General features: G+C 36.4%; 1 protein-coding gene across 1 annotated transcript in view; it reads left to right on the forward strand.

The window, feature by feature from the left end:
- The window catches only part of Hdac9 (histone deacetylase 9), an 821,624-nt gene that overhangs the window by 479,017 nt on the left and 315,999 nt on the right, over positions 1-26,608 (forward strand). The window contains exons 9-11 of the mRNA XM_042695799.1: positions 5,358-5,480; positions 8,395-8,605; positions 9,012-9,229. Of these exons, the coding sequence (XP_042551733.1) occupies positions 5,358-5,480; positions 8,395-8,605; positions 9,012-9,229 (552 nt within the window). The remainder of the gene's footprint in view (positions 1-5,357; positions 5,481-8,394; positions 8,606-9,011; positions 9,230-26,608) is intronic.

The raw sequence follows: 26,608 nt of genomic DNA on the forward strand, positions 1-26,608 counted from the left end.
CTGAAATGTCACTTGTTTTGCTCCAATCTTAAATGACTCATCCACCTATTGTTTTGTACTAGTTGTTGTGATATTTTTGTAAATATAGTGTTTTCTTCTGAGTGGGTGTAGAGCTGTGATTTTAGATGACAACAAGGAAAATACACACACACACACACACACACACACACACACACACACACACACACACACACACACACACCTGGGAAAAAGATGGCCCCTACACAATAACCAATAACCATTTACTAACAATTATATGAGTCAGTATTTTAAAATGAGATCTTTATCAAACCATAAATGCAGGGTGTGAAAATCACCCAAATAAACCCTTTCAAATGATTAGTTTGGGTCTCAAAACTCACTTTATGACATATACATCAACTGAAAAGATATGTTCTTGAGTTTGCAGAGAAAAGTATGAAAACTTAGACTTGTATTGCCTAAACAACTCAACTGTAAATCATGTTGAACTTTAACTTTTTTGTTCAACTACTGAAAGGAGGAATAAATACAGTCTTGAAAAATAGCACTGAAAGTCATAGTCGAACATTAAATGAATAAAGAATAATTTTTAAATGTTTCTCTAAAATATCTTGATTCAGGACTTTGAAACTTTTTAGATTCCAAGTTGACTAACATTTATAAACACATCATCCTGTGTGTCATTCAGATCCATATGAATATTAGAAATAGTCAGAGGTGTGTCAAGCCAAGGCTGAAGAAAACACTAATGGCTGATAGACTCACAGCAAGTGAGTGGAAGAGCTCAAGTATCAGATATGTAGACCAAACTTCTTTTCACTACTCTGTACTTGTCACCAAAACTTTTTTTTTTTTTTTTTTTTGGGTCTGGTCGTGGGGCCTGAACTCTGGGCCTGGGTGCTGTCCCTCAGCTCTTCAGCTCAAGGCTAGCGCTCTACCACTTGAGCCACAGTGCCACTTCCGGCTTTTTTCTTTTTGCTTATGTGGTGCTGAGGAATTGAACCCAGGGCCTTGAGCATGCAAGGCAAGCGCTCTACCACTGAGCCACCTTCCCAGCCCATTGTCACCAAAACTTTATGATAAGAATTTTTTTTTACTTTTCCATTGCTCATGCATATTATAGGTAATTTTGAATTCATGGTAAACTGAAAATTGTGTTTTTACTTTGCGGTGAACTTCTTAAAACTTGATGATTAAGTTATGTTACTAGTATCCCATTGGATATCATCAGTTGACTAATTGTCCTGTTAGGCATAAACAAGACATTCATTTATCTGTCTGTCTCCCTCCCCTTCCCCTTCATTCCTCATTTCTTTCTGCTTCTTCATCTTGTTTCTCTGCTACCATTTTTCCTTGCCCTCACAAGTAGTCATTCTCTCTGCATTTTGGTGCTATGGGTATTTTCATAGTATGCTAATTTTTTATCTGTGCCTTATGAATTTTTGGGTTCTTAAGTTCATTTCCTTTCTTTATATCACTAAACATGATTTTTAGGACTAGTTGCATCTTTATGGATGCTAGTAATCACACACACACACACACACACACACACACACACACACACACACACACACACACACACACACACACACACACACACACACACACACACACACACACACACACACACACCCCATGCTGGCACTGCTTCGTTTTATCCAGGTAGATGTGAGGCAGGCTTCAACTCATATGCATCATCAGAACATGCTTTAGTATCTACCATGGTCATCATGACGGTCTAGTGAAAGGATTTCTTATGGTTTCTAGCACATAGGAGTCATTAGGCCCTGGTGAATAGCATAAGTGCTGGAGTTTATAGGGCAAAATCATTCATAAGAATTCCTGTGTTATTCTACAGTCTTACTGGCAGTATGTAAGAGGTTTTGGTTCTCTATATTCCTGCTTTTGCCATTGTCCATTTTGGGAAAGTGAGTCTTTTACTTGAGTCTTTTACTTGAAACTGGTATCTTCTTAATTTCAGTTGCTTACTAAATAGTTGTATTGAGAGACACACAATTTTTTAGTCTATGTGTTTTCTACTCATCTGAATTATAAATATCATCTATAAGTTATTCTTCCACTTGATGTGATGTTAAGAAAAGTGGTTATATATAATTTTGAAGGCTCTTACTAAAATGGGAGTCAATGTCTTCTACCCCAGTTCTAAACACTATTCCTATTTCTCATCTCAAAATTCTGCTTCTAGAGAGCTGCTAGTGACCCAGGAGAGCCTAGTTTTAAAATTATACCCTCTTCTGTGCTATAAAAATAGCATAACCCTACTTTAACAACAGGGTTTATGATGGCACATTCAAATTCATTCCTCTATTTTTCTGTATGCCTGACTAATATGGATTTTTGAGGTCTAGGGCATCTTTATATACCTAGAACTCAACACCATCAATTGAACACAGAGCAGTTAATCATTATAGCAAGTTATGTGAGAGTTATATCAGATACTCTATTTCCATTTCATTTCCAGTTATGAAAATTTTCAGATTAAATCTAACTTTTCTTTGTTCAAAGACTTGAAATGTCATTTTTAGTAGCACAGCACTAATTAATGTCGGATCACTTTAAAAACTGATTGCTGAAAGAACCCTGGTTTTACAAAAAAGTCCTTGTGGATGCCACCACAGTGCTAACCCCGGGTAGCCTTCTGGCCTTGCAAGAATACCAATCGGTCAGACTCCTTCATTGGCTTGGTAGGATGTTTCTCTCACAACCTGTCTGCTGTCTGCACTGTTAGAAGTGGAAGATATGGTTCTGGACTTTAGTAAGAAGCATAGCCTAGAACAGATATTCCTACCAAAAATGCTTAGCTGAGTGACGTTGGATTCGATGAAGGCAATTTGAGAAAAGGTGGAGTTTCGTTTTCAGTACTGTTAGATGTGATTCTAGACAGTGAAAGTCTATAAAACCTCTGTTTCTGTTTCTTATCTGCATTTAGATTTCAGTTAAGCAAATCCCAGACCCCTGGATGTTCTAGCATATGATGTCATACCTGTCAGTTTCTGTGGAAAGAACCAGCTATGCTTGCAGACACAAGGACAGAACTTCCTCTGCATCCTTAGGAATTGTCTCCATCATGTATCACATAGCCTCGTGTCTATGAAGTTACTGGGGCTTGCTTTTCGCATGGAACACAGGGAGCTCCTCCTGTTTCTCCTCTCTCTACTCGCCCTCTCCTACAATGCCCATCGTTCTTTTGTCTTCCAAGGCAGCTGAGGAATGGTGTGGGCGTTTGGAGGCAGCACCCAGGTGTTCTTGATGGTCCCACCAGACAGCAGGATGCTCTGCTCACTTTTCTTGTTTTCCTCATCTTCACCATAAGCAACATGGTAGCTTGAGAATGCTCATGAAGAATGGGTTCAACCTCAAAGGGCCCCTGGCAGAGGATGTGGCATGTGTTAGCTGCCAAAATTCAGCATACTGCTATCTGATATGGAACAGCTGATGTTCGTAAGATTGCAGGCCCCTGCAGTCTCCAGCTGAGGAATAGCCCCCATTCCTTTCACTTTACTCAAAGTCAATGTGAGGGGCCTGCCAGCTGCTTTGCCATTACCACGTGTGAGAAGAAAGTTATTTCTCATTTCAGTGTGTCTGCTTCCTGCGATTAGGTGAGAGGCTATCACAGACATTCTCTACGGGAATCTGATAACCTCTTTCGTGAGGGTGGTGGCATTGTGTATTTGTGTCCTTGCGATAATCCAGGACAAATCAGCAGTATGAGAAGCAGGCACAACCTTGAATGAATATTATCTATCAAAATATTTACCCTGTCACATTCACTTCTTTTCTATGAATACAGATCAGTGAATAGTCTGTCTTTTTATTTTTGATTACTGACTACTACAATTATAATAATACATAATTTATTTTATTTTTGGTCTACATTCTTATCAGGCATATTCTACACAAAAAAATTATGTTTTTGTAGAAGCAAAATCGTTGCTTGGCTTTTTTGCTTAAGGCCAATAGACAAATATTGTGAATAACTTCTCAGTTGTTTTTTCAGTCAGTGACCATGGTTTGGTATTTTAAACAACTTTAACTCTATAATACAAAATCAATGTAAGGTTAATTGTTCACTGTGCCACTTGATTTTCATGCAAAAAAAAATCTACATTAAACTGGACTGCTAAGATGCCACAAGAAATGGCCACATTTAACCTCCTGGTCTTATTATGTTAAGGGCAAGACTCATCTCCAAACAGCCGTATGACTGAGATGATGTTTTGGAATAACATCCTGTGTTTTGGTGGTGCAGCACTCTTCAGTGACATGCTGAGGTTGCATTGTATTAGCACATGATATTTTCCCCAGTTAATTGATATCCCAGGTTTGTCCAGAGGAAAATCTATAGCTCCCCCAAACATGCTTGACAAGTTATTATATTTACTTTAGTCAAAGCCCGTGTGTGCAATATCCCTCTTGGAGGTGGTCTATTATTGGAGTCCCATATGCTTTTTGTTTGGGAAGAAAGCAGTCAGTGTGTCATACTGTTACATGGCGTATTCTTTTTCAGGGATGTTGTTCCCTTGGGAACCATATCAGGCCAGAGTTCCTTAGTCTAATAAGACCTTTGTAACTCTTACTGTATAAAAGTTCTGGGAGGGAAGCAAGAGTTAAACAGAAAATGTAATTCAAGCAACCATATTAGGCCACATGTGGGAAAACATGACTCTTAGTATTGGATTAAAAAAAAAACACAAAAATAAGGCTATTTATTGTAAAAAAAAGTGCTGAAATGCCAAAATATTCTGTATATTTCAGCATAAGTGGAGGTTGTTATGGTGTACAGAACTGATAACATTTCTAACATTTACTTTAATTTCTAAAGATAAATGATCTTAATTAAAACAGGAATAGTTGACTTCATGAATTTTTATACTAAGTAGATGTGCTTATTACAGATGCTTTTGTGGTGGTACTTAATATAAGACTTTCAGATCTGCTTTTCCTGGGTAAAACAACAAACTCACATGAAGTTCATGACAATGACATTATATATAATTTTTTTATTTGCTAGTAGACAAGGTTTACAAACACTTGTGAGTATGACCACATTTGATTATGTAACTTTACCAGCAGGTAAAAACTATATATATGGAGTCTAGAAAGTTTTTAATTGCCTTTTGCAAAATGAACTTGGGAGTCTTTTCTTTAGATTTCTATCATTGTCTGAAGAAGACAGAATTTTTTAATTCTTACATTGTAACTCCTCAATACAGAAATCACAAAGCAAGTACTGACCTTTATTCTTATCTACAATCATGCAGAGCTTGGTTTATCAAAGGCAACCGTTTTATGTTCGTATTCTTGACACTGTGATATTTTGAAAATCTTTAAAAACTTTATGCATTTTTTCACAGCAACTGGTTTCACAGCAGCGCATCTTAATCCACGAAGATTCCATGAACCTGCTAAGTCTCTATACCTCTCCTTCTTTGCCCAACATCACCTTGGGGCTGCCGGCAGTGCCCTCGCCACTCAGTGTAAGTTTGGGCACAGTCTCAGCTTAAACAGCCCCGCGGACATTTTCATGTGCAAACTTCCTTTCACTTTCTGTACATGCAGATGTTAGAAAACGTGTTAGAGTCAACCATCCCTTCGTTATTTGCTTTTTGCTTCATTCTGATGTATTCAGATTAGTTTCAGGTTACAGAATTATATGGTTTCAAAGAGTCATATATAAAACTAGCTAGCATTCATATTATAGTTTACATCTTAAAAATAAATACTCTCCACATTACCTTAGTACAGCCCACTACTTTATGGAAGAAAAAGCTGAGGGAGACAGGAGGATAGAAAAGTCCAGATAACAAACCAGTAAGTGGTAGAGCTGGGGCACACTCCAGGTCAGTACTGAGAGTTACAGCTTCTAAAAAAAACCCCAAACCCACTGTAACATATGTTTATGAAGTTTATTTTGTGAATGACTTTGTTTTGGGAATTACCAAATGTATGGTAAAGAAATATATATCTGGAAAAACCTCTCCAAGAACAACAGTACACTATTCCTAGGAGATTAGAAGTGAATTAGTTTAAAAATCTTGACAACTGAAATAGGATTTTTTTGAAAGAGGTAATTGTCCTACTAGCAAAAGATAGCAGTAATTATTTGATGCATATTCTAAAAAATAATATAAGTGTTAGTGGTTGCAAAGGACTTACAGCTTTATGTACAGTATTACTTATCTCTGAAAAGTTAGTTAAACTGTGTACACATAAAGGTTATGTGATGATTTAGGTTTAAAGAGTTTCTCTGTTGTCATTTATTTTACAGTCATTCACAGCAAGTATTTTACTGAGCCCAGTGTATTAGATTCACCTATTTTTCAATATATAGATATATATTTATAGAACCAATATATGGGTTTTTAAAAACATCAAATTTTGTATTTTATTCTATCTGTATTTTTAAGAGTGTCTTGCTGGCTTATGTGTTACTCTGGTCTTAAGCCAAATGTGATTTTGTATCTGGAGATTAAAGAAGAAAGGCTTTCGAATCCTGCCTTCAGACCTGCCATTGAAAAACCCTCATGGAATATTATTTAAAAATTAATACAAGTGGGGAAAAAAAGACAATTAAGATCGATACCAAAAATAAAGTTTTAGATAACTTTTTCCTCAATTCCTTTCTTTTCCCTAGTATAAATAAATAAATACTAAACCTCAGACTTCTTTTAATATACAAGTAGCCATTTTGTTGTCTCTACTTTTTCTCTGCTCTAAGATACTCCTCTTTTACTAACTCATACATTGATACCACTTTTAATGTGGTCAGAGAAAATGTTTCCCCAAAGGACCAAAAACTAAAGCCAGACCATTTAATGTTTCGATGGTAATACAATTTGGTACCACTGGATGAATAAACCAATGTGGTTTGGATTAAAGTTTCATTTTTCTTTGCTTCCATTTTGGTGTGGATGAGGCCATCAGAGTTAATTTCTCAAGCTTAGCATTGCTCTTCTAGAAGGATCTCTAATATCCCATTTCCCCACTGAATAGTGGGAAAATTTGAGAAAAAGGGGCCAGCACCAGGCATCACTTCTAGATTAAACATTGCACTGACTTGCTCTGTGACTCAGACAAACCATTTACCTCTTTGTCCTTCAATTTCTCCATCACTGAAAATTGCTTTGCCTCCCTGGTGCACAGCAATTTTGAAAGATGAAACATGAGTTCTGAAAAGAAACACGCCACGTAATTTTGAGGTATTAGACTTCTGCTTTTGTAATACCAAAATGACCATCATTCATTACATTATTTGAATAGGATAATTCATTATTACTATTGATGATATAATTGTTATTGCCTTATTACTGTGTTATCATAAATTTCAAGATCTTAATAGCCTTTTTATTTGATATTTGATTTCACTTATAGTTTACTTTTACATAAAGTATCTAGACTGTCATGTTTAATGTATAGAGATTTGAAGATCTGTTATGAATTATAAAATACAGGCTTAAATGAAATTCTTGCATATTTTGTACCTCCTTTCATTGAGTTGTTTTAAGAATTCTGCTTTAAAAATTAAATATTGGAAACTTATAGCTTTAGAAAATTATTAGAGGATGTGAAGAGAATGTGTGCTTTGCTTCTTTTGCTTGAAATTTTATGTTTACAGGTCTTTTTTATCTTAATCCCTATGAGATACACTCTGTAGTTTAACTGTAAGGATAAATTTTACCTTTTCAGCATATACTTTACTTAATTGGTGTGTTATAAACTATTTTAGGAATAAAATTCCTACCTCTTAAACTTGAAATTAGCATCATCGTTAATTTTTATTAACATATAAAAATTGTATTTTCATTATGGTTTGTTATTATTTGCTTACATATGTGAATGACTTCATATATATCATATATATATCAATGACTGGATAGATATAAATAACATATATAAATATATATATACATAAATATGATCTTAAACCATTATATATAAAAATGAATTTGGCTAGTTACCATAGTCTTCTTCACATATTTATTTTGTGGGGATGGTGAAGACCCTTCGCTTCCACTTTATCAACAGTGTCCAAATTTATTGAAAATTATTTGTGGAACAGTGGTCACTATCGTATGTAAATAAATAATAGGCCTCCTGAACTTTAGCTAAATAAATGTTTTATTTCATGTTTCAATATAAAAAAATTGCCTTAGATTCAGTGCAACAATATTCAATTACTAACTTGTTTTCAGTGCTTCAATCCTGTTTTTTTATTTCTTCTTTATAAATTCAGCTAGTTAAAAAGCATAGTGTTATCCACTTCCCTGATCCAGTCATTGGTAAGACAGCTTTTGGTTTTGGAAAACCATAGCATAAGAACTTCATCTCATGATATAAGACCCAGAGCCCCACTGGATGGGAGATTGACATCTTCATTTTTTCTTGACACAGGCTTCAAATTCACTTAAAGAAAAGCAAAAGTGTGAGACACAGACGCTCAGGCAAGGTGTTCCTCTTCCTGGCCAGTACGGGGGCAGCATCCCAGCCTCATCAAGCCATGCTCATGTCGCCCTAGAGGGGAAGCCCAACAGCAGCCACCAAGCTCTCCTGCAACATTTATTACTGAAAGAACAAATGCGACAACAAAAGCTTCTTGTGACTGGTAAATGAATCATGGCACCATTGACGGTCCTTTTAGACCTTACCTTTCATTGGTCCAGTTTAACATCTCTGTAATTCGATACCTTCTTAATGATTTACTGTGCATTATAAAGGTCATCCTGACTTTTAGTACTATAGAAAGGCCAAAATCCTTGTTATTCCCCCAGATTCATGAAGGGGGCTTGTGGAGGAAACTCACCTCATTTGACAACATCACACGTACCAGTCTGGACCCCTTCTGGTTGACAAGGTCAAACATAAACCTGTGTATGACCTTGCTACTTGGTCTTCTGCAACCATCCTAGCCTTAAGAAGTTTGCTGACAAATGGCTTCTTCTCTCCTTAAAATTACTTGTGTATGCATCTCTGTTTACACTGGCATACAAATACATGCACATTTTTTTCAGGTGGAGTCCCCTTACATCCTCAGTCTCCATTGGCGACAAAAGAGAGAATTTCACCTGGCATTCGAGGTTCCCACAAATTGCCCCGTCACAGACCTCTGAATAGAACCCAGTCTGCACCTTTGCCTCAGAGTACATTGGCTCAGCTGGTCATTCAGCAGCAACACCAGCAGTTCTTGGAGAAGCAGAAACAATACCAGCAGCAGATCCACATGAACAAAGTAAGCCACCAAGTGAAAATATATAACCATTGATCTCAGTGGTATGTGTAGATAAAAGGAGAACATTGGAATCAATCAAAATCCAAGAGAGATTATCATCTTAGCCCACCTCTCTGGACTCAAGGACATCACCACACTGTCTCTATTTGTGCCATCATTATGTTTATGGCACATTTGTAGCAAAAGACTGAGATCCCAATTAGCAAGATATGTTATGATCGATTGTCTGTTTTCATAGATAACCATTCAGACATATGCTATAAAGCCCCATATTTTTTGCAAAAATGGCAAGAGGCAGAGTTGAGCATGTTAGGTTAAGTCAAAAAAGTTTCACAGTTGGCTGGGTGCTGGTGGCTAATGCCTGTAATCCTAGCTACTCAGGAGGCTGAGATCTGAGGATCGTGGTTCAAAGCCAGCCCGGGCAGGAGAGACTGTGAGACTCCTATCTCCAATAAACCACCAGAAAACCGGAAGTGGTGTTGTAGCTCAAGTGGTAGAGCGCTCGCCTTGAGCTGAAGAGCTGAGGGACAGCGCCCAGGCCCAGAGTTCAAGCCCCACGACCGACAAAAAAAAAAAAAAAAGTTTCACAGTTGCTAATAAATAGGACAAGCTTATCCAATAAGATATTTCTTTGCGACGTGTATATCCCTAGGATGTACTTATTTTTTTAGTGCATTCATTTCATTTCAAAAAGGATTTGTAGCAATTTTGCTGGGACATGTGAGAGTTTCTTTGTGACAGCCTTATTGTGCCATAGCTTTAGGAGTAGGCCTGCTGAAGCCACAGCAAATAGTGATTCCAATACAATGATATTAGGTTGCTAGTGCACTTTCTATGAACTTGTAGGTGAAGTAATCTTTTTGTCTCTTTTGCCCTGTGTCATTTCCTACTATCTATAGAGATATATTATATGGATAAATAGACAGCTACAATTTGGCTTTGAATTAAGAGCTTTATTATAATATAAAATAAATATTATAAAACTTCCCAGGCAATGATCTGAGCACCTTTCTAATGGCACTAGGAGAAAGAATCTTTATCACATGCTGGGGTGACTGCAAACATGGTTGAAGTTCTTCTCGCTTTGGCCTTGTCATGGAGGAAACATGGGCTCCAGAGCACAATGCTGACTGCAGAGTTTTCAGCCCAGCCCTTTGTTGAATGTGTTGGGGTAGTAGTACTGACAGAGAGTAAAGTGTCTTGCTAACCTTCTCTCATTGTACTTCCAAGCTCTGTATCATCAAATTAAAATAGTTACATTATTGTTTTAACTTTGGAAATGATTTTAATCAAGTCAGTCAGTCTCCTTAAGAGACAATCAGATTTCTTCCCTGCCTAATGGCAGAGAACAAACTCAAACACATCTCTGTTAACTTGACTCTTTGTCGTATAGTTGGCTAGGTATTCTTGGAAAATGTAGCAATTTATTTGGGAAAGAAGATTCAGAATCTTACTTTTGTCCTTGTAATCTTTTGATCTGGACTTAGGTTTTTTTTATCAAATTAATTTTTGATTATAGATATACTTTTTAGTTTTATGATTCTCTTTCCTTGAAATATGTAGGTATGTTCTGCTATAGATAAGTTGGGTTAATCATGGTCTATAAATGATTCCTATGAGAAATTTTAAGAATATTTTAAATTAGTTTTTTTATAACATGGAATTACTACTGGGTCAGACACAAATAGTGTATTCACACCTAAGTCTTTCTCCTTTGGTATCACACTGGAGATTTTGGCAGGCAGATGCTACCCTAGTCCCAGGATAAAACTAAGATGAAAAGCAGGCGTTTGCATTTTAGCAATGACAAAAGAAAATCTTATCAGAAAGCTGTTCCCATGTGGAGCTGATTCCTTGGAATCTGTTAAGCATTCTTCCCAAAATTAGAAACAAACCTATACGTTTAGGTACATGTTTGTACAGTGGTTTGATTATTAAATCTTGTCTTAATTAGGCAAAATGAAGACCAGAAAACTTCAAAGTACAAAGCTGATCTTCATAAGTTAACCCCTCTCAGCTTGGGTGTTTAGATTACTCAAGCAGATCTCCAGTTGGCTTTTTCCAGCTATGTATTCCATATGTTTAATCAAATAGCATATGCACTTTGGATATTCTCTTGATTTTGAAAATATTTTACCTGCCCTCAATTGTCTTAGGAAGCAGCAGAGACTGTTATAAAAGAAAACGTTGAGCCTCTATCCTATTTTGCAATATTCTTGATAGAGCCAGTAAGAAATGACTTGCTACTGTTCACCCTTCTTCTAAGGTATTGAGGATATTTATTTCGCATTGAGTCGGGGACATAATGAAGATATCCAAACTAATAAATATCCTTATAAGTATATTTATATGTATTCTACATAACCATATAAAAATCTCATTAGTAACAAATCACCATAGAAACTTATACCACTTCCTTATTACCATGGATGAATCTTTATTAAATCTATTCTCACTGGAGCCAAATAGTTGGTATCATGAAAACATGGTCCTTACTCAGACATTTATTAATGCAGGAAACACACTGTGAAAATATAGGTGTGACAATGATAGGATGGCTTTATATTTCATTCTCTTGCCTTTAGATGTTTTTTTATTTTTTGAGAAATTAATGAAGTAAAAAATGCAGTGAAAACAAAGAAAAAAATAAGTTGATTTATTAGTAAACCAAGTCAGATTAAATAAACACAGTTGGCCTTCCTGGTATGAAATGTGTAATGCTATGTCTAAATTGAAAAGAATCTTTAGAATATTTTGAAACATTCTCCTTGTTTTAGAAGCGTAAGTGATACAATAGAGTTCTATTTGTCATACTACTCTATAATATAAAAGTTATTATTAACCCTTCCAGATGACTCACCTTCCTATTGGCATATTCTTTAATGACATTTACATGGGATATGAGTGTGTCGTTAAGCTTATTTGTCTCATAACTATGTTGTGAAAACTCAGTGACTTATAGAAAGAACCTTGCAATGGGCTTATGTGATATTTGTATTGCTCTGTCCACCAGCAAATAATAGGCAAATACAAAGGAAAGTTCTCAGCTGGAGAATAAACCTTGTCAGAATGATTTATCTCTGCTCATAAGTTTGAATATTCTATTTTCACTGAAGGTATTCTGGGAAGTTGAATCACATGAAAAATAATCATAGTTTATAACATTTCTTCTTTTGTGTTTTGAGACATTTACATATTCAGAAATGTTCTAAACAATTTCTATTGCCAATACATGGCATGCTTGTACTATAAGGACTTAATATTTTGGTGTTTTCAAAAAATGAGTTTCTTCTGCAATAGCACCAATGAAGCATGGTACTTTTACCATTATATCTTTCTTATACTTTTCAAAAGAAAGAAGGGTTTTTAAAATGGAATATTCCCAAATTTACAAAAAAAGAAAAAAACTAATAAGGTATTGCTTTTGTTGTTTGAGGGCTCACTTCAAGTTTAATTACTGCATTTTTTTTGTTTTCCTGGTAAAATGAAACTGATTTAAAAAAGAAGACACCATATTTTCCTGAACAGATCAGTGATTCTAACCACTACCTAAAAAGCTAAAGGGCAACTCTTCAATCACATCACTGTCTGAATCATATGTAGGCATTTTCAACTATCATTCAGGTAAAATTGTTGAGTACTTTGACATAGATCTCTGCCATACCTTCCCACCCTGACAACTCCTTCCCTCTTGTGGTATTTATAGAATAGCCTTGATTTGTGGCTAGCAGTTTCTGTTTTAACTAGAATTTTAATATCATTTCTGTTGCTTAGGTTTTTTTTATATTTATCTTATATAATCTACTAAATTAGTTACTAGATTAGGAGATGTCTTCCTTTGTACTCACTTGAATAAACTGCTGAAATGCCTGTAATTGTTCAGCAAATTATTATTGCCTTCTTCCTTTGCATAGACACTGTTTTGGACACTAAAAAAATAGCATTCAATGTCCTCAGGAAACTTGTAGTGTGGAGAGCAAAGGGCAAACTACTCAAATAAACAGTAATACAATGTGTTCTGTATCAAGACAGAAAATATAAGAAAACAAATAAGCTTCTTTGAGGAAGTAATATTTGAGAAGTTTGTTGACTGTTTCATCCTTATAATATTATCTTTCTTCTTTTCCTTTTCCTTTTCCTTCCTTCCTTCCTTCCTTCCTTCCTTCCTTCCTTCCTTCCTTCCTTCCTTCCTTCCTTCCTTCCTTCCTTCCTTCCTTCCTTCCTTCCTTCCTTCCTTGCTTCCTTGCTTCCTTGCTTTCTTTCTTCTCTTTTCAATATGCTCTGTGATAAATATCTTATGCATTCCTATGACTGGAAATGAGCCAACACTTTTGAAAAAGCATATATAAATCTTGAGATGATATCTTATAGATGTCAAGGTTCAGTCTAGATATAAGTATTTATTATATATTTATTACTATGATGCTTAGACATTTTGACACAAGCATTATTTTATCATAATAAAAATATATCTAAGACAAGACCAGTAAATGGGAGGCCAAGCAGATGGCCCATGTTGATCTAACTTAAGCAGGTAGATGTTATACCCTGACAAGTAAGGCAGAATATAATTATGCTCACATGCTGGATCTGAGAAAATAGGGAGCTTCTATTAGTTTTTAGTGAAAGAAGTTGACCCTTTTTGAGTAGTGCAATCTTTATTTACTGTTTTTCAAAGTAATTTTCTGATATCAGTATTACCTATTTTTCATATCCCATCATGACTCATACCCATGTTCTATCCCCAACCATTCATCCGCAGCAATTCAGGAAATTACATTCTTCAATGCCTGTGGCCACTTACAAATGTAGAATAGTTGTATGTATTTTCTTGTAAAATGCTCCTGAAGAATGCTCTAACATAGAACTATTGTGTACACTCAAAAAATATATGTTTTTTCAGAACTGATTCAAAGAACAATTCTGTAGGTATGTGTAGTCCAACAAAACATTTACATTCTTGAAGTCATAATTCATATTCCTGATCATCAGATAATATACTTCAAATTTGCTTTATGTTAATATATTTATTTTTCTCCCTATGACTTGCTTGTGAGTAGAATGAAAAATTTAAACATACTCAGATAAAACCACGTACCAGTCTTATTTTGTGTGTGTGTACCTAATTCTCCTAATGCAGCATTTCCTCCTCTTTTTTGTGGTGTGCATCTCTTTAGCATCTTCTCCTTTTATAACCTGAGATACCTAATCTAATATTTAAATACCGTCAGCTATCTTTTATATGCAGGGTCAGCTCTGAGCTGAACACTGCATTTATATTATCCTATTAACTTTAACAACTCCCTTTTCAAAATCTTCAAGCATCTTAATTTTACAGAGCTTAATTAGATTGAACATGTTTGAGAGGGTCTCCAGGTGATAGAGCTGGAAAACTGACTTAAGCTGTCCTACACAAAGTCTGTTTAACCACTCATGCTTATGATTCTAGTCTTACTTTTATCAACAAGTTAGGGAAACAAGTTTTTTTCTAATTTTATTTCTGATTAAATGTACAGAATTCACCATTTAAACAAAAGACAGACAAATATAAAACAAGAATATCAAACAAGGAAGCTGAACTTATTTTGAGATTGATCTGGACTTGCCAGGATGAAGTTGCTTTTCTGTACCCTGATTTCCAGTCTTGCTATTCACTGCCCTCTTCCCGACTACTCACGTGGCTGTCTTTGGACTTCAGAGTGGGACATGCAGACATCCTACTGGACATAGTCAAGCTTTCCAAACGGTGCAGTGTAAATGCAGTACAGAGCCCAAATTCAGCCAGGCCACAATTGGAGACTTTCTTGCTTGTTGTCACATTGCCATTTTCTTCCCACTAACATCTTCTTGCTGGAGTTCTGAGCAAGCCTGAATCTGGAGGTTGACTGGCTTCATCAGGTTCTACTGAAATACAAATGTTGGCATCTCATCTCTGGGTGGCTGGAAAAAGGCCTTGTTTTAAGTTTTGAAAAATGGATGAGTAGAAACTTGAACAGGGCTTTCATTTAGGAAAGCAGGCATTACCGTTGTCAGGATTAATTTCTCTCCATCCATTTGACAGCTTGTTTCCAGGCAGTCTTTTAATCACCAATTTAGGATTACATTTTGCCCGTTAGATGAATAGTATGTTCAGAAACATTAGCACACATTGAAAGCAATTTTTGTAACAGTAAAAAGCCTCCTAGATTATTTATCTATCTATAGAGGTTTATAAAGAAAACTGACTTTACTCTGAAATAGATGCTATTTTGACATGATTAGGCCAATGTAAATAGATCCTTGCGGGCATGTAGTGGCTGTAAAAAATCCACTTATGCTACAGCACTAGCTTACCTCATCTCAGAAAATTTATATAGCAGCATTTCACTCTATAATTACAAGTTGATAGTTTATAATATACCAAAAATGGCTTCTTGCTTTATTATTCAACGTGATGAAATCCTGTGTTTGGCAAAGAAAAGGAAGGACCATTTCAGTGGATTAATGTATAGCATTCATAAACATTCCCAGGGCTGCTTTCATAACTTGAAGGCCAAGGGGAGGGACCTTGACCTTCCCTTTTCACTCCTCACTGTTAATCTAGTCGGAGATACATTTATTGAATGAGAACAACAATACTTGGACGTGACTATGAGGTAAGAAAATAGGGGAAGGAAAACTGTCTGGGGAATTACACCATGTGCGTCCTCTGATGTTGTTTCCAAGCAGTTCAAAGAGAGAAGGAAGCTGAATAATTGGGTTGTTTCCCAACCTTGACAAACAGTTTCATTTAACAGAATGAAATAATTAAGTCCCACTAAGGAATTTTTAATATAGCTAAGTGATCTATGGACATGAGAACCATAAATATGTAGCCATTTCTTTAAGGCTGTTCGTATCATTTAAGCTTCTGATATTAGTGCTGCCTTTCCTGTTTTTGCTCTTGCTCTAAATGTATATGAAATGGGAAAGATTATTTTGACCATGAGTTGTCATGTCTACAGTAGTCTTATTTCTACTAAAAGAATCTCATCTAGAGCTAGGATCCCATCCCCTAAATATGTCGTTACTTTTGGCTGTGAGTTTAATTGTATCCAGCAACAATATAATTCACTTTATAAAACTCATTTACAGCTGAGTGCCGGTGGTCACTCCTATAATGCTTACTTCTCAGGAGACTGAGATCTGAGTATCACAAGTCAAAGCAAGCCCAGGCACCAAAATCCATAACACTTTTGCTTCCAATTAACCACCCAAAAGCCCATCATGGAGCTGTGGCTCAGGTGGTAGAATCTTGGCCTTAAGCAAAAAAGCTCAGGGACAGCACCCAGGTTCTGAGTTCAAGCCCCAGGACTAGCACAAAAACAAGCAAACAAATAAAAAAAAAGCACATTTCCTTTTATAGAGCAATTGAATGCTGTTCTATAAAAATTCATGCATGACAATATGATGGAAATCTCATAAATGAAAGTGAAGAAGGCAGTTTTTGTCTTGAATGCCTCACAGATCTGCTAGCAGATCATTATAACCAAAGACTTTGTTTAGAACAGATAGCATATGGGAATTGCAAAATCTAGAATGTTCAAGAATCTCTCCAAGAGTAATTTATGAGGTCTTGCATACTTATTTATTAGTTTTGCAAACTTTGCTCAAGTCATTCAACCTTGCATTGAATAATTCTCTAATAAGCAAGTATTAGAGGAGAGAATATATGTGATATGAATTTATAAACGTAGTAAACATTACTCAAACCATGCTATTTATATTTATTTGTTAATTTTTGAGACAGGGCTGATATGCTCAGGGTGGCTGGCCTGAAACTCACTGTGTAGCCCAAATTGGCCCTAAACTTCCAATCTCTCTGCTTCTACCTTTGCTGGGATTATAGCATGTATTGTACACTTGGCTATAGTTATAGTGTTAACTTTTTTATTTGTTTGATGTTACTGGGAATTGAACCCAAGGCTTTGCTCTTAATAATCAAGAACTATACCACTTGAGCTACAACTCCACGAGCTTTATATTTTTGTATCATGTTATAGTTCTATCTTGCTTATTTGGTTAATAAAAATGGTTGTCTAAAATGCTAGAAGACTTCCAAAAGCACATTTCCCACTTGCCTCACTATTGCATCAGGCTCTTTTTTTTTTTCTTGAAACCAAACCACCAAATTTTGTTCCAGCTCTCTCATGTGCCTCTGTGTTCACAATGAAATAAAGAGACTTTTTTTTCTTTTTGGAACACTGTACAGTTAGTGATTAAATACTTTTTATTGAAGCATAATTTTCACTCAGTAACCTTTATTCCTTTGCTATGCAGTTCAGTGAGTTTTGACAAATGCACATCGTCATATAATTACCACAGTCTATAGAACAAGTCCCTCAACTTCCAAAACTCCCTCAGACAGCCCTTTTGTAGTCAATTTCTACCTTATCCCCAACTCCTGCCAAAGTAGTTGAGTTGTTGACCAAGGAAGGGACATTAAGACAGATCACAGTAAGGAATGGTGTATTTTAAGAGTACATAGATGTCAGCCTTGAATGATCCTAGACAAAGGATGTTTAAGCTATGGGATTTTTTTTTCCAGAGGTCCTAAAATGACAGTCTATGGACTGGGTCCAATCCATGAGTATTTGCTTTGTCCTGCCTGGAGTCTTAAAAAGCTTTTGAGTTACTGGTCTGGTCTTTAAAAATAGATTTCGAATGAAAGTTTGAATTTCTGGCATTCCCTGAGATAATGAAAGGGCTCAGCCACACTGGGCCCCTACTTGCAGTGTAATTGCATTTCCTGGATCACTCCTCTGAAATGTTCCTTGCACTACTCTCCAGTTTAAAGTAAAGAATTGATCAGTGTGGATAAAGGGACTTTAGGTAGAGTGATTGTCTAGTCACTCATTTCAAGATCCTGTCTGTTCTGAGATGCATCTCAAAACCACAAAGCAAAAAATAGGAAAAGGAAAAAAAGTCCTTTCTCATTGTGCTTTTAAATCTCTTATCATTAAAGGGTGAAAAATCAATTTCTTTTTCTTTTTCTTTTTTTGTGCCTGTCCTAGGGTTTGAACTCAGAGCCTGGGCACTGACCCTGAGCTTTTCTGCTCAAGGATAGAACTCTATCACTTGAACCATAGTTCCTCTTCGGCTATTTTGATGGTTACTTGGAAATAAAAATCTCTGCAGTCCTCAGATCACAACTTCTTCACTAGCTCAGATTACAGGCATGAGACACCAGTACCCACATAAGATTTTTTTTAAAGATGTAGTTCCTACTGAAGATTGATGGAATACAAAGGAAAAATACTATTAAATAATAACAAATCACATATAATGGCAGTATTTTTGAAAACAGAAAACAGTGTACTTGTTTTCTAAAGGAATAACTCTTAAGAATTGTTGCTAAACTCCCTTGCTTCTGATCTGAAAGCCTAATCTCCTCATTTCTTTCATTTGCCAAACTAAATTTCATCCACTAGCAGATAGTGATCCGTTACAAATATACAGCAAGTCGTGTCATTGTCTTGCTTAACACTGCCAACTTGCTTATTGAACGTAGGGTAGATTCTGGCCACATTTATGTGGCCTGAGAATCTGTCATGATCTAGGTCAGGCTTCACTCTCTGTGTCTTCATGTCCATGCTCTGCGCTCCAGCCACAGTCCTTCATGGAATGGCCAACCTCCCGGCCTTTTTAGATTTCCATCTTGTTAGCGGGGTCTATCTTAGGTCAAACCTTACCTATGCAATAATGCCTTCTATGGCCATCTAAAGTAATGTGACTATAAGAACTCACACCTCCAATCCCACTGGTCAGCTGCTTCTATGTTTCCCCTATTTACACTAGTTCAGAGGCTCTTCCCAGCCTTCCCTTATCATATGTGCTCAGTATTAAAACTAACATATATGCTCCATATTATATATTACTATTACTATAGGACTAACTATTATAAATGCTCAGTAATAAACAAATGAAAGAATAAGTGGGCTCCTTTCTTAAACTAGCTGAGAGGAAGAATTTCTTTGACTCTCCAAGAAAAAGGAATATGCATCAAGGTATGAAGAATTTTATAGAACCAGGAAAAGGATGCTTTCAATGTAGACATTATTCTGAGTTAAAAAGATACAGAAGAGTATTTATTTAAAAAAATCCACGTGGCCCTTAGATTATTTTCATACTTCTTTAACAAGGGAAGGTCTTTGTCAATTTAGACTTTTCATTATGGAAAGAATGGACCAATATTTCAAAAACCTCGTTTGATTTCCTTTTATTTTGGTTCCTCTAGTTATTGTCCTAAATGGTACAGAAGTGAGGTAACATGAAGTGTTTGGCTTGAGGCAGGAGTGCTTCTTGGTAGACCTCTCAGATTGAAAGTCCTCCAAGTTCTACATGTTGCTGTTGAGAACAGTTAGCACCTATCTAATCTATTTGTGAATTGAGGCAGCATTGTATCATTATTTTTAAATCTAGTTTCCTTGGAGCTTAAGGGAAAGGTTTTGTTTTCCCAAAGAAGAATATTACATTTATTTAAAAGAAAAGACAAACTGGTGCCCGAGGGGGTGGAGGGATGTCTTAAAATTTTAGGCAAAATAAGAAAATGATAAATTATGCTACAGGTTACATTTTGCACAGTTGTAACAAGCTAATTCTAATGGAGAACAGTTTATTGGTCAATGTCAGAACATCAGATGTCTATCAAAAACAAATTTACTCATTTATCTGGCCTATTCTTATATGACATTTCCTATCTAAGGGTATTGATGCACACCTAAAAGATTTCTATGGGGAAAATTAAAATCATACAATTTTAAAATACTTTTTAAAAAAATCTGAAAATTTCAGTTCTATTTAAAAGCACATATCATAGGCTTATATTAACTTACAGACATATACCAAATAATGTAACTCCCGTAGAAACGAATTGGATGTGCCCAAGTGTAAAAATTAGCCTCCCAGCCTTTAAGTTTTGCTTAATGAATTTTATATCATTTGCCAGTTGAATATATGATGCATATCATGAAATGTACAACACTAAAATTACACATTTGCTCTCACCCTAGATCGGACAGATACACATTGGAGTTTAGTTATAATACTTGAAGGTAAGGGATTTGGATCATTTGCCATGTGGCCAGGAATGAATGCGTATTCCCGTGAATTGTATTAGTGCACATTGTTTTCTCATCCCAGGACAAATCATACCCTGTCTGTAGCATTTCTGTGTCCAGGGCAAGGACAGTACAGTAGCCTGGAGAACACAGAGTCATGCTGACAGATGAGTCAGAACTCAGATAAAAGGGAAAGGAGAAGCCGTGCAGCCACTGTCTTCATCTCGGTTGGGTCTCCACCATAGTAACTCACCTGGTGTCAGACAAACGGCACGCAGTGTGCTTGACAGATGGGCCTCAGCAGAGATTCACAGAGGCTTGCACATTTATCTGTCACACAGATGTTTCGTCTTCTGTTTTCTAGCCAGCAAGGCAACAGCCCGACTTTGCTGGGGGATCACCTCCAGATGTTCAACCAAAGAGAGACCCTGCCACCCCACTGAGAGTAAGCAGACACCCCCGTGCCGCATCTGGGGCCACTCAGCAGCAGTACAAATTAGAAAAGGGTTAGCCAGACCATCTTTGTAATGGTTGGATTTGGAGTTCAAAAAACACAGAGAAGACAACATAATCTGAATACTTACAAATCTCACCAAGTAACTTTTCATTAAAAAAATCTGAAGCAAGTCAAACTTGGCAGGCAGAATTTCTCTGTGACTTTTTGTTTGTAATTTTTCTCTGCTGATGTTAATTGCTAATTTTTCCACTGTGGCACATTTTGAGAGTCTTAAATGAAAACAGCTTTAGTGAAATACCTTTAAATGAAATAAGAAGGATAGGTTAACTCCCACCGTGCATTTATATTTTGTAAAGCTGGCTCCAGGATGGTCGCAGTTATCGTTTATGTGTGTGTGTTTTGTGACTCTTCACAGAGTACCTTTGATTTCAGAGATTAAAAAAAAGAACACTGATTACTGGTCATGTACAGACAGACATTGCTTCATAATCTAGGAGGAAATGTGGAAAGTTTGGTTACTGAGTATTATGTTTTCAAATGTCTGAGAAGTGCTAGGTATCATACAATGCACGAAGTACCAGGATACAAAATGAGGGAAAGGGAAACACCAAGCCCAGACTCTCATGACATTTATTTTTCTCCTTCTAATTAGCATATATTAGTTGTACAGAAAGGTTTCATGGTGACATTTCCAATATAATATACCCTCATCAAATTCACTTCCCTGTTGCTTATTCTTATTCCTTTGAAGTTTACATTGCCATTACAAATGTAAGTAAAAACATTAATATTGTGCCAGTGTACTCAAACTACACAAATGAGAGAGAATGGAGCCAAGACAAAGAATACTTCTGGACCATGTTAAGAGCTGTGGAGTTACTATAAACACAATAGAAAGCTTTCGGAGGATTTCCTGTAGAGGCTAGGCATTACCTACATGATATATTGAATTATAGTAAAAACATGATCTTTTGAAGTACAAGTGGGCAAGAAGCAATCCTGGTTTACTGGGTAACTCAGGGAGAAAATGATGGTACTTAGTACTACAGTGGTAATAATAGAAATGGAGACCTGTCAAAGTATAGGACACATGTTAGAAGTTGAGTTTCTACAGAGTTCTTTTGATAATGGAATACGAAAGATGTGTGTGTGTGGGGGGGGAGAAACATACAAAATCTAGAATCTGGGTTCCTGCCATTGGGTGATGAGGAATGCTGAGTGATCCATATACATGAATGGAATGAAAGAAGAGATTTTCTGGGAGTTATTTAAAGTTTTTGGTATGTTTTAGATATTTTAGATATAAGCATCTTAGTAAGCTACTACATATGCAAGTTTTGAGTTGAGGAGAGAAGCTGGAATTGTTTATATGAAATTAGTTGACACCATAACTCTTCCAGAAGAGAATGCAAAGAGTAAGGATATAGGAAATTTGGGGGTTCTGCTCTTTTTAAAACATCATATTTCACATTTGGCAATCTTGGAGATGGCTTGTTTTCTCTTGGGTTTGAGATTCCTTCTTCATAAAACAAAGTTTAAAGAATGTTTTTGGGTATTTTTCAATGCCAACGTTTTATTTCTATATGATTTTCACTCATAAATTGCTGCTTTATGTCAAGAAATGTTACTTTTATGAACCATTAAAGAATTCTTTTCTTGGGAAAAAGATCATTTTGCCATTTGGCTTTATTATTAAATGATCATAACATTCTTCATTCTGGCTGATTTTTTCCCCCTCCTGTTTCCTTTAATCCATCAGAAATGGAGATAGGGCCAAATGAACTCACTGGAAACAGTGGTATTGTTTCTGTACTGTGCACTGAAAAGTGTTAAAGGGTGGGTAATATAAGAATGATATTGGCCAGTGAGGTTGTAGATACTAAATTTGACTTTTGGACTTAATAAGTTATTTTATGGGCAATTAATTGTCCTCAGAAATACATTAAACAGATCACATTTTAGAAAGTTTTCTGTTAAAATGTATAGACATAGTAGAAACACTCATGGTTTTGTCTATATCAGAGTTTTTCTTTCACTAGCTCACTAGTGATAGGAAATTCTATTTTAGTGAATTAATGCTGAGTGACAAGTCTTTGGTTGCTCCAGACAATCTATTATTTCCAAGATGTTGCGATTTTCATCATGTTTCTTTGCCTAAACTGAAACACCTGACCCCTGTTACTAGCTTATTTAGATCATCTCTGGATTTTACAGTCATTATTGACCTTAGCAAAAGAAATTCTGAGCAAATGGTTAAGGATAAAGATAACTGAGAGGGTAGAGAAATAGCTGAAGGAATGCTAATGTAAACGAAGGACATAATTGGAAGGGGTAGGTTTTGCTTTAAGATGAAAGGTGCTACTGAAAATTTACAAAGGAGACTGCTTCAGCAGCTAGGAGGAATGTACGCTGGAGAGGATGTGGAGCACAAGCCGAGGGCTTGACTGAGTAGGAATGCAGACATCTTGTTCGTATAGCCACAGGAGATGTGAATGAGGACAGCAAGATGCTGAGTAGCTCTTCTGATGATTCTCTTTTCTCAAAGAAATAATAATAAGAAAATAGTCTTAGGGAGAGAGACAAAAGAAGAGATGACGGTGTCTAAATAAGGAGAATCCATCATTGAAGAACTAATTGAGGAATAGAGGCGTGCTGGGCAGCACCGGCACTCATTGGAGGGGGGAGACAGTGGAAGTAGGGTCATGAATTTCAAGCGCAACACACAGCATGGCTGTGATTGTGCTGTTTCCTAGCTTATTGAGTGGCTTGGGTTTGTCACAGATTGAGAGTTAACTAAGGTTAGAAAGTCTTACTTGTTCAGCAAGCTCCAAGTTGAAGAGGACAGAGGAGTTAAAGGCAATATAAGCAGAAGCTCCTCTAGCAAGGAGGGAAGTAAGACTTGAAAGTTTGAGTACCAGAAGAAAATGCTCAAAAGCTGCCATTGGAGAGAGTGCCAGAGTGAATGTTATATTTAGGTGGAGAGTAAGAATCTACAGGGAGACATGTAATGAGACCTTCGTATCTCCAAATCTAAGTCAGGCATGGTCAAGCTAGAAAAAACATGTATCATTCCAACTCCAATTTAAAGCAAAGAAATCAAATTTTAGTATTTACTTCCTTTGTTCTGACTATCGAATTCCTATTGTCCTTGAGCAGTCAACGTAAGGCGTATTTGTTTTATGCTTCAATTGTCTTTAAGTACATTTTAGAAAAGTATTTCCTTCTCTCTTGTACCACATCTGCACAATTCTTGTCTTAAATGCATAGTTGTTTGTATACTACTGTGAAGCTAAAGGAAAGATGGAATGTAGTAGTCCTGGATTTGCACGACACAATTATGGGATCCCAAGAAATTGACTTTAAGAGGAAAAAAAATATGCATAGCTGAGTAAAAATGCAAACATTTAAAAGACAAGCCCTAGTTTTGGCAGAGAAGGATAAGAAGACATTCAGTGAGTAACACCCTCTGGTTCTTTAGGAAGAGCAAGGCTACCAGTGGTGAGATCCTAACTGACCTCACTCACCTCAAACCATATGGAAAAATATCTAGATTTGCAAGGGTTTGAGAAAAGGTGAAAAAAACCGCATAGCCTCTCAGAGCAGTTGCCTGAAAGCATCCTGCTGACCTGGTTCCTCCGGACAGATTTTCACTGAGATGGAGAAATGCTTCCTTTTGCTGCCATACCTTTGCTGGGAAGGTAATTAGGAGCTAGCTCATCAGAGCCAGAAAAAACGTTAGAGGGAGTGAACCAGCCACCCTTAGGAACCAAATAGATACCCCACCACTAGCACACCACCAGCACCACTAACAGCTTGTAGAAGACAGCAAAAAAATAAATAATTAAAGCTTACATAGTACATAGTACATACTACTGAGACAGAAACGGAGGCCACGGAGCACTCAGCCAGTACTCTTTTTTAAATTAAATTAAATTAAATTTTTTTATTGTCAAGGTGATGCACACAGAGGTTGCAGTTACATAACTAAGGTAATGAGTACATTTCTTCTCCAACCTGTTACCCCTCCCCTCATTTTTCTCCTACTTTCCCTCCCCAATCACCACCCCAGATCATTTCCAACATATTGTCTGTGAATATCATTGTTGCATTGGTTCCTCCCTCATCCTTTGTCTCATCATTCTATTGCTCCCCTTCCCTTCTCTAATTCAAATAAATATACATACAATACCAGGGCACCAAAATCAAATACAGTGACTTGAAAGCCTGCCTCACAAGTCCTGGCTTACGGGAGAGAGTGGCTCCACTCCCAACAGTACAGGGAAGGGTTAATAGCTGGGAAGACACTATTCACACCATTTGCAGAGTAAAAAAAAGAGTTTATCTTTCTGTTGTTCCTCTTCCCAGCTCCAACATGGCTTCTCAGTCCCTTAACCTCCCTAACCACCTTCCTAACCACCAATGGTCTTCTCCTCCAGTTAACCTCAGCTCCCAATAGGGTGACCTTACCTGAAACTACCTTATATGGAACACGCCTCTCACCATCCATTTCAAACACCATTCCATCTTCTGGCACATTCTCAGAGTATTCTTGATGGACAAAGTTCCACTTGCACCCATGCACTTCCTTTGTCTTCTTCAATATGTATCTTACTTAACAAGTAAGACTTACAACCTTAGTTAGCTCTCAATTCGGGCAAGCATAAGCCACTGAGTAAGCTCATACAAATACAACAGACTCTCTTCACACTTTGCCTTCGGACAAAATGCTCCTATTATTTTTATAACAACACACCAACACACATGTAGTGAGACTGAAGAGATCTGTTAGTATGTCTCACATTTGTCTGAGAGATCTACTAGCATGACTCCTTTCCATCCTGTATCTCATGTCTCATCTTAAACATAAGATATCCTCAATGAAGCCTGTTTCACCGTCTCCATTCCCATTGCTATGCCAAGCCATCTGGACTTCTATAAAATCCTAGGGTTTTTTTTTTTTCTTTTAAATTCTCTGTTCTACATAAAAACAAATTGTCCCATACGTAAAAGCAAGAGTAAATTGATTTATCTCTAGGGTTTGTTATTTGAAACATAGTCCAAGCTCCCTGAAAATAGGACAAAGGCCACTCTTTTACTCTTTAGCCAAGGGATCTTGAACATAGGTATTATTGAATAAATGAGTGAAAAGGCCCTATATATAATACAAATGACATATATATATATATATATATATATATATATATAACTTGTATTAGATAGATATAGTGAAATTGAAGAAATCTGTTAGCATTCCTCACCCATTTGAGAGGATGTTGATAGGCCTAAAGAGATCATTCTGAAAAGTCTGGGTGCTTATTTATTCAAATTTTAAAACATCTTTAGCTTTTAAAGCCTAGTATTGTGAGTGGGAGGTAAGCTTCAGTTTTAGGTTAAAGGAAAACTGCAATCACGGATTAAGTTGCAATCATTGGCATGTTGCTTATATGACCATTGACTTAGCAAAATACCCTAATTACCCTCACCAATGCAATTCAAGAGTCACAGTTAATCAACCAATAAGACCTCTGTGAAATAGAAGTCTGATGTAAACTGAAATTCTTCTGAGACCTGTTCCCCATTCATTGATCTGTTTGCTACTGGTTAAGTTAGGCATATTATCTGTTGTCTTTTTAATTATTAAGCAATTAATTCATGGGTTTTTGAAGATGAAATATGATGTAACTTCTAAAATATCTAAATATTTTTCAAATAAAGTGATAATTCTTTGTTTCTTTTCTATGATTTAATCCCATTTGGATCTGCTCAGAAAAATATTTATGTGTTGTCAAATTCCCAAAATCCAAATGCTGTGTAGAAGTTTAGAATTTCAAAACAAATATATCC

Source organism: Dipodomys spectabilis, unplaced genomic scaffold (genome assembly GCF_019054845.1).
Source record: "Dipodomys spectabilis isolate Male_0828 unplaced genomic scaffold, ASM1905484v1 ptg000190l, whole genome shotgun sequence".
Classification (NCBI taxonomy): Eukaryota; Metazoa; Chordata; class Mammalia; order Rodentia; family Heteromyidae; genus Dipodomys; species Dipodomys spectabilis.